The sequence below is a fragment of the Helianthus annuus genome, chromosome 1 (assembly GCF_002127325.2).
Source record: "Helianthus annuus cultivar XRQ/B chromosome 1, HanXRQr2.0-SUNRISE, whole genome shotgun sequence".
In the NCBI taxonomy this organism is placed as follows: domain Eukaryota; kingdom Viridiplantae; phylum Streptophyta; class Magnoliopsida; order Asterales; family Asteraceae; genus Helianthus; species Helianthus annuus.
In genome coordinates this window covers 126,002,406-126,014,479 of record NC_035433.2, presented here as the reverse complement: position 1 = coordinate 126,014,479, position 12,074 = coordinate 126,002,406, and the positions used below count along the sequence as shown (strand labels likewise).

The following is a 12,074-nucleotide window of genomic DNA, read 5'->3' as shown; positions in this document are numbered from 1 at the left end:
GCATCAGGGTTACGAGAACCCGCGCTCCCAGAGCTTTTCGAGCCACCTGCACCAGTTTTTGCCTTAGCTGTACGCGACAAGCCTTCAAATGAATCGCTGATTATTACATAATCATCTAAGTCACTTTGACGAAGGCGGAGAGTACCTTTGACAGCAGCAGTAGTTGCGCGACTCGGGCCAGTACCCTTGCTGGTCACTTCCGGATCGACCTTGGTTTTCTTCTTCTTCAGGGGTTTCTTTTTCTTCTCCTCTGGGTCAATCCCCAGGTCGCGCAACACACCTGCAAAGATTTTAGACCACGAACTTAGCTCGCCGTTGGAAGACCCTACTGACTCCTCGCTGGAAAGATAGAGAATCTCTTTCCCAGCAGAAGTCACAGAGCGCAAAGGACGAGGTTTAGGATATTGCGCACCTTCAGTAGCGGTTGGCGGCGAAGCAAAGGCACCTTCAACCGGAAACATTAGGTTGCCCTTAATCTGGTCATACCAGCTTTCTTCATCATCACGCAAGGGGCGCACGCCCATGGAACCACCAAAGGTGGAGAAGGCAGCTTGATAGAGTTGCGCCTCTAAACATGAACATAAGTAAGTAACAATTAAATCAAGATACTTCAAAAAGAACAAAGAGATAACAAACCTTGATCACTGATCTTCAACACCGGAACCTCCCTGCTGTTGGGTGACCATTGGTCACTCATCTTAGCCGCGACCAAAACGTTTTCCCCAAACACCCGATTTGGGGTTGGGGTCAGCTGTTGATACCACTGGGCCTTCTTAGGAATCGGAAGGTCTTCCTTCGGTATCGCTTCAGTCCAATCCCTAAAGGGCATAGCAATCGGCAATACTTCTTCACGGATGAAGAAGAACTTGGGTTTCCAGTCGTGGAAACTCTTGGGGGGGTTTAACAGAATCTTCTTAGCCGCACCACGGCTTGCGAAGGAGAAGAACCCCATCGTCCTTTGCAACTGATAGAAGGCCCGGAATTTCTCTACAGATGGCTCAATGCCATGAGAATGGCACAAAAACTCGAAGTGTCGTACCCTAACCATGCCGGGTGGGCTCATCTGCGATAGATGGAAGTTGTAGTAATGGAGAATAGATCCCAAGAAATTTGTAGCCGGTAATCTGAAATTACCCTGAAGAAAGAAATCTTCATATAGGGTTATGTACCCAGGTGGTGCATCAGCCGCGGTCTGGCCCTGAGCCGGATACCGGGCATCCCACTCCGGTGGGAATCGAAAGCTCCGAACGATCTGTTCAAAGAGCCCTAGATCCCACTTGAGGACAGGAACTGGTCCTTCCTCAGCAGCAACTACTTCCTGATGTTCTTCACTCATCGTCTCAGAAAAGAAATCTGGAAAAAGCTCGAAGAAAAACTTGAAGATTTGAAGGAATCTTGAAGATATTTTGAAGATCCAAAGATGGAAGTTGAGAGAGAATAAGGTAACGAAGAGAATTGAGAACCTCTCACCTCTCTTCGGCTATATATACCCATCGCATTTAATGCGATGGGTAACCGTGCCGCTTTCGCCGCTAGACTAACCACCGAGAGGCTGCCACGTCAAGCGGAAAACCAGGGGTGACGGTTACCACGCGCGCGTGGGCCTCACTCTCCTGACACGAAGTGCAACCGCCGCAGACGGCATGATGACACCCGTGCCAGAGGTCAACTCAAACGTCGCACTCAACGACTTATCCCACCAACTTGTCAGAAGTTCAAATTTCGAAGTTTCCCGCCATAAAATTACAAGTAACTTCATGCAAAAGTTACATGAGTCGCGCAAGCTACATGTCACCTCCAACAACCCTGCGCGACTGATCAGACAAACAACAATTCCTAAAGACCTGCATGGGCACCTGCGCAATTGAAAACAACATTTTCCACATGCGCCACACCAATCAAGATCAAAAGAACATTTCACCTATTACACTTATCTCTTATTTTTATTAAGTCCAGAGCTCCAACCACTTGCGTTGCGCATGGTGCAGCACTGGACTGGGGGGACTTGAAGGGGTATGGTCCCAAAAAGCCGCGCAAACCTCCGCTCAGGTTGCGCGTGGAACCATACTCCTAATTTCAGAAAGCTTATTAATACTATCCACGCGCGGCCTACACGCATTGTAATTTACCCCGCGCGAGGCAAGGCCCACAAGAGGCTCACATATCAGCACTTAGCATAAAACAATGGAACAAATGAGCATACTAACCCCGCGCGGATTAGTTTGCTGTCCAACAAGAGCCACTCAGTAGGGAAGCGCACAGCTACCCACAGTGGTACATAAGGTACAAGTGGCAGTAAAAGGAGCCAATGAGCGTCTAGCAGGCTCTGGACAATCGTGCGCCACGATCGCCTGACGAGAAGTACACAAGGACGCCTACGTGGCACCAATCAGAGGACGGAGACAACTGTCCCACGATCTCCACTTGTCTGCTGATGACAGAAGGACAACAAGGCCGACAACAATGACACGTGGCTCCAATCAAGGTGCGCCAGCACCGATGAACGTCTAGAAGCCACTAAGCAGTCGACGCCAGTGAGACAAAGAGCATATCCGTTTTGTTGTCCGCTTCTGGCCCAAGGCCCATCAGCCCATAACCCCTTACACCTCTCCGGCTATAAATAGAGACCTCATTCCACAGGTTGAACATTCTATTCCCTCTACTCTCACTCTTTACACTTAATTATTCCCAAAGCGGTCGCTTATTCTCACGCCGGAGCCTGGTTAAGAGGGAAACCCCCACATTCCCCTCTTAACGAGTAACGGTGTTCTGTTTTGCAGGATTGATTACCAAGTCGGAGCTCAAATATCCTTAAGAAGATTAACCATCATGAAAGGAACATAAACCAATCTAATTGTCTCTCTAATTAGATCACTGTTTCTTCAGTAGTTTAGTCAGGTTAAAGAGTCTAGATTTTTATTACTTGAGTCTTAATTTAGGGTAATTTTAGTTTATTTAGTTGAACTACTTTTTCCACATCACTCAGCAATTGAGACAACTGCCGATTACTGCATGCAGGAAATGTGGGCAAATGTTTTACGAACAACCCGTATCCTCGTTCTAATGAAAAGCCCTAATACATTGATTTGTCATTCGGGAAAAAAAAAAAGTTAACTCCGTTAAGCTATTTTTAACGGCGGACTATTATCGGCCAAAAATGAAAAAGTTCGGACCACCTTGGGTAAATAACTAAGTTAGGATTATTATCGGCTAAAAAGAGCCTGTTCGGATTATTTAAATCCAATTTGCCTAATAATTATCATATTTTAAAAGGCGCGTACTTGTAACATCGAACACTAATATCAATTGGTAACAGAAGTCGTTGCCTATCAACTCTTCACCACCACGTGTCTCTTTTTCTCAACCATGAGAACCCAATGCTGGAGAGCTCATAAGACCCTTTCAATACCCTGTTAACCAACAGAACCAGACAAACCACAACTTATGTTAGGCTAACTGTCTTTAAAAAGTTATCGTAGAAAACCAATGGAAGCAAGATTCAAAACTGAGAACTCTGTTAAAAGGGAATATGGTTACCTTACCACATGCATGATTAGTGGTGTAAACTTAAATAAAGATCAAGAACATATAAACTTTTAACAACAATAACTTTATATAATAAATCAACAAATATAAAAACAAAAGTGAATCCCCCTTGTGTTTATTGACAAATAATACATGTTTCAACAATCAACAAGACACAAAACTGTTCTACAAGGCAACCTGAGAAAGGTCATCCTCCATGGTATACAAACTTCACAACACCTACACAAGATCAAAACCATATCAATCAATATTACACCATACAATCATACATTAAGGTGAAGTTTTTCATCACAATAAATCTTTCGCGACGGATGATGCTGCTATCACTCTCACATAACGAAAATCGTGCCTTTTTACATGTTTGTATAAGATTACTCTTTTACCCTTCTGTTCAGTAGTTCCTATCACAAAGTTGACCGGAAAGAATTTTATCGGTAACCGTAACCACCACCATACGGCTGTTGACCATAACCACCGCCACGTCCCATCATTGGGTTGTAAGCTCCAGGTGGCATATATCCGGCTGACGGTGGCTGCATCTGGAATTGGCCCATGGGCTGGTTCATGCCTCCATAACCGGGTCCAGCCATGCTGGGACCCATCATGGGGTTCGGTTGGGGTCTAAGTGCACCCGCACCAGCACGTCCGATACCAGAACCCGAACCCATGGCCTTACCCATGGTTGTAGTAGATGTAACCGCGGCTGCACTTGGTTTCTCCATTCTTTTATCCTTCCTATTCAACGCTTCAAAGTCGACTCCAATGTCCGACAACGGGTTTGTTTTAGCTGCACATATATCAACATATTTGTTTAGTATCTAACAAGAAGATATATAAATTCAGAATCAACTATTAAGCAACTTACATCCAGCTATATTCAGATTAACGAGCCCGCGGTTCAACGTATCGGCCCACACAGTGGATTTGGTCTCGAATTTGGCTGGTTCTTGAGGAACTATAACAAGAGCACCTGTCGAAGCATTTAGGGCGGAACCGTTACCGGACTGAACCTGTGGCGGTTGATAGAAACTTGAAGTGGCGGTAGCTTGAGCCACGGGTGGAACCGGAGTCGAAGAACTCTGATATGTAGGTTGACCATTGGAACCGGGATAACCATAGCCCGTTTGAGATGGGAAACCACCAAGACCCATGGTTTGACCACCGTGAGGTGGAAAACCAGGCTGCGGCATGAATTGGCCGCCTTGAGGTTGAAATCCCTGTTGTGGCGGAGGTTGACTTTCTTGATGCGGTGTAGGTTGACCAGGTAGAGTTGACTGAAAAGAGGTCGGGTTAGGTTGACCTGGGAAACTCGTCTGTGAAGGTCCAGATGGTGGAAGAAGATCCGCTAGAAAATCGGTATTTGGGTCAAAACCGCCATATCCAGCGTTATTAACCGAGTTCGGAGCGAGGGCAGCTGATTGCGGTGGTTCAACGCTTTGACCAACGGCAGTTGTTGACTGAGGAGGTGCTGAAAACCCATTTGTAGAAGGGGCAGCTCTAAACGGGCCGTCACCAAAAGGATCATCAAACGGCTGCATAGAAAATGCAATAGTCAAGCATTCATCGATAAAAAGGGTATTTTAAGTATTTGAGTTTGCGAAACATACCTGGGTAGGGCCAGTGGACGCCGAAGATGCGGCCACAAAGGTTTGACTTTGACCAGGAGCATCAGGTTCAGAAGTTGGAGTCGAAACGGGAACGAGAGCAAGAGCCAATGAATTCAAAGAGAACGGGTCTGATGAAGAACCAAACAGATCGGTTTCAGTATTACCCGATGTTGGCGGGGGCGCTGTTTTATACACAAAAATTGTAAGTTTGTATTAGGTATTAACTATTAAGAATTGCTAAGCTCAATGGAAATGGTAAAACGAGAAAATAGTTATTTTTTAATTTAACCTGGAAATGAACCGAAGGAACCACGAGGATCAAACTCATCAAACCCGTTTGTTTCATTGTTCGAGGCGGAAACGGGTAAAGGAGGTGTGGCGGCTGCTGATGATGGAGGTGCAGCGGCTGCTGGCGATGGAGCAGCGGCGACTGGCGGCGGAATAGCTGCTGGAGCAGCCGGAGGGGCGCTAGAAACTGTGGTTTCATGACTGGCGGTTACAGGTGGTGGGGATACAGATTTCGTCTCTCCGTCCCTTCATATAGCAAAGAAAAAGATTAAATCTTAAGTAATGTAAAAAGATAGGTGGGTTATCTGTGTGTGTGTATACAAGATTCTTCGGATATATTTATACCTCTCATTATAATTGGGACTACGACCGCTAGCCACAGCATCTTCATAACTAGGAGGTACCCCGAGATTTTGTTCAGGAGATTTTTGCTCAAACTGCCTGTGGTCCAAACATAAAATGAAATAAGACAATAATTAAGGTACCGATTACATATAACAAGAATACCAAGATTGCAACACATAACAACAAGAGAAAACTAAAAGAGTAAAATGCCATTTTCGTCCCTGAGGTTTGGCCAGTTTTGCGACTTACATTCAAAGTTTTGTTTTTCCGTATCTGGATCCAAAAGGTTTGAAATCTTGCCATTTTCATCCGGATCGTTAACTCCATCCATTTTTCTACGTTAAGTCAGGGGTATTTCCGTCTTTTTTGTTAACTTAAAGGGCAATTCGGTCTTTTACACTTTATGCACAAGCATTTAGCATAATGTATATAAAGTGAAAAAGACCGAATTGCATATTAAGTTAACAAAAAAGCCGAAAATACCCCTGAATTAACAAAGAAAAATAGATGGAGTTAACGGGCTGGATGAAAATGGCAACATTTCAAACATTTTGGATCCAGATGCGGAAAAACAAACCTTTGGACGAAAGTCGCAAAACTGGCCAAACATCAGGGATGAAAATGGCATTTTACTCAAACTAAAATATAAACATACCTTGAAGAATACTGTCCCTCATCTCCATAAGCACGCTCTCTGTCATCAGAGCTTCTACTTCTTCGGTCGTAACTGTCACCATCAACACTCCTTCTACCTCGGTATTCATCATCCCTATATTGGTCCCGACCGTAACGTTCTTCGCCATAACGATACCCATCGCTTTCTCTCCCATACCCATACCCATTCCCATTACGGTCTCCATAACGACCTTCAAATCGATCATCATCATAACCTCCCGCACCCGGATATGATCCGGGCCTGTATTTCGCGCTTCCCGATGTGTTGTGAAACCTGATTGGAGAAACCATAATCAGATAACCAGTTGTATAAAACAGACAGAGCGAGATAACAAACGGAAGGATGAGATATTAATAAGATTCATAAAAAAAAATAAAAAAAAATTGAAACTTGGAGACGGTTAAAGAAAATTTTGATCCAGATTCACCACATTATGTGTCGATACGCTAGTTTTAAAATTTTGATCTAGATTCACCACATTATGTGTCGATACGCTAATTTTAAAATTTTGAGTAAAATGCCATTTCCGTCCCTGAGGTTTGGCCAGTTTTGTGACTTTCGTCCAAAGGTTTGTTTTTCCGCATCTGGATCCAAAAGGTTTGAAATCTTGCCATTTTCACCCGGCTCGTTAACTCCATCCATTTTTCTCCATTAAGTCACGGGTATTTTCGTCTTTTTTCTCCGTTCAGGGTAATTTGAATACTCGTACATAAAGTGAAATAGACCGAATTGCCGTTTAAGTTTACAAAAAAGAAGGATATGGACCTGACTTACGGAGAAAAATGGATGGAATTAACGAGCCAGATGAAAATGGCAAGATTTCAAACCTTTTGGATCCAAATGCGGAAAAACTAACCTTTGGACGAAAGTCGCAAAACTAGCCAAACACGAAAAATGGCATTTACCCTAAATTTAAATCAACTCACTTGTCCCAGTTGGCAGCAGCCTTCTGCCGAACTTCAGTTATCTTTTCTTTATCATTCACGAGAGCCAAAAGGTTTTGCGATTTCTTCCTAACGTTGTTCCCCTGATCTTTTCCGTGATGATCGAGATACTGAAAATCTGACAGGGACTGCCATTGAAAAGGAAATGCATAATTAGTAAAGTAAACGACAATCTAATAATAATATAAAAGTAATTAAAATAAAACAATAAGTTTTATAGAATAAAACTATACCTTTATCTGGTAAGAATGTTCCCTAATTTCATCTATGACACGCTCTGACCCGTTTGCTACAAGATATTCAAGAACAGTCAAACCCTGGTGCAGAAGCAAGAAAGTCAAACCCGTGTTACATTTTGTCGAATAATGCGCTTTTTAAAACTAAGGCCTCTAGTTTAAAGAAACAATGTATAGATATGTATGTATTCACATATGAATAGTCCAAACCTTGTACACGTGGCGCCAATTTTTTCCGGTATCGTTCACACGCTTCCATAAGATTGACATGATCATTTGGTATTCATGACTGCATATGCATAAATGAGGATGAGTATTTGGGGAAGAAAATATTGTTTATTTTCTGTTTTTAATAAAAAAAAAAGTATTATGTCGTACTGGTTTCGTGAAGCAATTGCGATATCAGCGAGAAGCGATCCATGGGGACCCCATGTCTCGTTACTAGTAGCATCAAGAACCTGGAAAAACATCATCAAAAAAATTAGGCAAATTGGATTTAAATAATCCCAACTTGCTCAATTTGGCCGATAATAATCCCAACTCAATTATTGGCCGATAATAATCCGAACTGGTCCACTTTTGGCCGATAATAGTCCGCCGTTAAAAATAGTTTCACAGAGTTAAGCTTTTTTCCGAATTACAAACCGATGTTCTATGGATTTTGATCAGAACGAGGATACGAGTTGATTGATATAAAATTTACCTCAAAATACTGCCCCAAATGACAAAAACGGTGCTTCAATTCGGGTGTTTAAACTTCCAATTAACAAAAATCAAGTCGTTTGAAGCACCGTTTCGAGGTAAGTTTTACATAAATCGAATTGTATCCTCGTTCTGGTCAAAATCCATAAAACATCGGTTTGTAATTCGGAAAAAAGCTTAACTCCGTTAAGCTATTTTTAACGGCGGACTATTATCGGCCAAAAGTGGACCAGTTCGTATTATTATCGGCCAATAACTGAGTTGGGATTATTTAAATCCAATTTGCCAAAAAATTAACAAATAATTCAAACTAGCATATTATAAGAGAAGAAGAAAGAAATCCACCTTTTGTTCTATTGAAGGAACTTTAAGAACTTTCTTGTTAACTCCTCTCTTACTGCATAGAATAAAAAAGAATATAAAACCAAACAATATGAGGCGTCGACGTTAGGCCTGTAAACGAACAGAACGTTCATGAAACATTTGGCGGAAGGTCTGTTTATTTAGAAACGCCATGAAGAAATTTTTTTGTCCATTTAATTCAACGAACGGACATGAACACGTATCCCGTTTGTTCCTTTATGTTCGTAAACATTCCTTTATGTTTGTTTACATATTCATTCATATTTATTTAATTTAGACCTAATTTGATTTTCAGATGTTATAAACTTAGAACCCCTCATTTGTGTTAGTTTGTATCCAGTTATGTTTGTTTAGAATATTAATAAACAAACATAAGCAAACATAAACGCGCTCATTTTCTTAACAAACACGAACAAAAAATCCGTTCATTTAGGTATTCGTGTTCGTTTGTTCAGTCAAAGTTAAACAAACGACCACAAACAAGCTCGTTCGGTTCATTCAAAGGACTAATTGAGGTCATAAAAACTTATTAGAAAACAAATTCAACTTACAGATCCCTGACAGTTTGATCAAAGGCCTTCTTCATTATCCCCAACAAGGATGCAAACACTCTCCAACTAAACCACAACATAAACCAATATTCAAATCAAATCAAATAAAAAAAAAAAAAAAAACTATATTCAAAAACTTTAATATCAAAACCAATCAACTTCAAACACATATAGCATAATGAATCATCCAAACCCAATAACCATAACCAACATACTCACAAAAAAATTACAACTTTTTTTTATTTCAGTCAAGCCTCACAAATTAAAACCCAACTTTTTTTCTCAATATATGATTTAAATTTCATTAATATAAAGAAAATTACATAAAAATTAAATAAAAACTGTAAACATTCACATTAACATATGAGCTGCAGACACCCAACACCCATGATCACAATTATTCAACATCCCACATTAAAAAAAAATAAATAAATAAATAAATAAAAAAACCCTACATATCAAGATCTGAAACCAGAAACAGATCAATCAACAAAATGAGATCCAAACAAGAGAAATGAGTCAAACCTGGTCAAAATGGAAGAGGATAGATCTGGGAAATGAAATGGGTCAAACAGACGAACAGATCAAGATGAAAGTCAAAGGGGTATGAATTAGTGAGTTGAAAAATTGAAATTTGGATGGTGAAGATGAATGAGAATAAGAAGAGATAGAGGATTCGGTGGCGTCTGCGTGCAGAAAGTATTATTTAGTTCTAGAAAATAAATATTGATTTGTTTGAATAAAAATGGTTTCTTTATATAAATCTTGAATTGTTTTTCGTTTTCAGTTCTTATACTTTTGTAGGTGGCACGTACCAAGTCTTTGCTGGTGTCTGCTATGCTTTCCCATCTGGTTAATAAAACAAGATTAATAATAATATTAGAGTTAAATGGCATTTTAGTCCCTATGGTTTGAGCTATTTAGCGAGTTTAGTCTAAAGGTTTCGTTTTTCAATTGTGGGTCCAAAATGGTTTCACTGTTGCCATTTTAGTCCACCATGTTGTATCAACAATTGTTGGTACTTCAGTGGTTTCAACAGCTGTTACCCAAACAACTGTCACCACTTCAACACATACTACAACTACTGCTCCCACTTCAACCACTGTCTCACCAAAAAATCATCACCACCAAAAATCACCTCACCACCAAAAACAACTTCATCACCACCATCATCTCCTGCTAAAAAGCAGAAGAGTTCAGATGACACATCATTTGTTGTAATGACAACAGTGGTTAAAACACCAGTTGTTCCAACAATTGTTAGTAGGGCTGTAAACGAACTGAACGTTCAGCGAACAGTTCGTGAACCGTTCGGCGGGAAGTTCGTTTATGTTCGTTCGTTTGATAAACGAACGAACATGAACAAGAAATTTCGTTCGCTTAGTTAAATGAACGAACATGAACAGAGGTCTCGTTCGTTCGATTGTGTTCGTGAACGTTCGGTAAGGTGTTCGTGAACATTCGTTGATTTGCGTTCGTTTATGTTCGTATGTTTGTGTTTTAATTAAAGATCTTTGTACTCTCTTATGTTTTATTTGTATTTTTTATATTATTAAACTTTTATTTATTTTATTTTCCTAACAATTAAACTAGGAAACCCATTTTCACCTTGTTTATGCATCATTTCCCTTTCATTTCTCATTATTTACATCCACGAATACAATCGACATCCGTTCCACAATAAGGGATTCAAGTTCGAGTGCTACTCTCTGGGTCATCTATCTTTATCCTTTGTCGCATTCGCCAAATTTATTTGTGTTCGTTTGTGTTCGTGAACCGTTCGCGAACACGCTCATTTCCTTAATGAACGAATACGAACATAAAATCTCGTTCGGTAAGTGTTCATGAACCGTTCGTGAACACATTTATTTTCTTAACGAACGAACACGAACAAGGCCTTGTTCGTGTTCTTTCGGTTCGTTTACAGCCCTAATTGTTAGTCAGCAACCTTCCACTCAAATCACTACCACTCAATCCATCAAAACACCACCAACCTCTCCTAAACCCAAAAGGAGAAGGGTAACCAATGTTGTCCTAGATGATGACACTTCACCACCACAAACAACCACACAATCACTGCCACTTGTACCTATTCCAAACCATGTTCCTCTTTTTTCAGCTCAAGTTCAAAAACCAAACACTGCCATCACTCCTGCAGGTGCTCAGTACCCTTTAGAGCTTATAACAGTTAGAAAGGAGATCAGATCCTACTACACTGAAGATGACCCTACTAAAAGGAGTTTGCCATCTCTTGAAGGATATCCTAGGCCAAACAACATTGAAGAATATATGAGGTTAAAAGCTCAACAAGCAGAGGATAACTCTAAAAGGAATTCACATGGTAAATCTGATAAGGAAATACAAAGATACTATCAATACCTGCTAACTCAGGTCAGAACATTGGAGCAGTTTGCAAAAAATCTTTGTCAGCAACTATCAGAAAGAGCAGATGAAACCTTGAGAAAAGATTATCTTAGTAACATCATGGCTTACAAAAAGTATAAAGGAGAAATGTACATATACAAAGAATGGACCATTAGTGAGCTTGAAAGTGAAGCGGCCAGAATTCAAGATATGATAAAAAAGAAGGTGAAGCAGACTCTTCCTATCTGGGCAAAGTTTAAGAAAAATGTACTAGAAAGGACTCTGCAGCTGAAGAGGATGAAAGAAGAGGTGATTATAGCTGATTTTGGGTCAAGGAATCAAGTGTCAAGATGGACAGAGGATAAAGTGTTTGCATCTTACAAAAGGCTGGAAGAACTAAGGAAGAAAAATCCTAATATTCCACAAAAGTCGGATTATCCTGAAGCAGTGGT

At 40.7% G+C, this 12,074-nt stretch overlaps 1 protein-coding gene across 2 annotated transcripts; it reads right to left on the bottom strand.

Annotated features, from left to right (window-relative positions):
• Window positions 1-3,616: 3,616 nt before the first annotated feature.
• On the bottom strand, window positions 3,617-10,017 carry LOC110922767 (clathrin interactor EPSIN 2). Of its 2 annotated transcripts, none has more exons than XM_022166969.2 (13): window positions 9,784-10,017; window positions 9,259-9,335; window positions 8,690-8,741; window positions 8,021-8,100; window positions 7,853-7,931; window positions 7,640-7,723; window positions 7,389-7,534; window positions 6,442-6,735; window positions 5,787-5,882; window positions 5,443-5,687; window positions 5,154-5,335; window positions 4,412-5,078; window positions 3,617-4,333 (listed from the first exon to the last, which is right to left on the bottom strand). In XM_022166969.2, exons 2-13 carry the CDS (start codon window positions 9,291-9,293, stop codon window positions 3,975-3,977), a joined length of 2,319 nt encoding a protein of 772 aa, XP_022022661.1. In that variant the 5' UTR covers window positions 9,294-9,335; window positions 9,784-10,017; the 3' UTR covers window positions 3,617-3,974. The 2 variants fall into 2 exon arrangements, with proteins under 2 accessions (XP_022022661.1, XP_022022660.1); XM_022166968.2 differs by having other exon boundaries at window positions 9,259-9,324.
• Window positions 10,018-12,074: the final 2,057 nt, after the last annotated feature.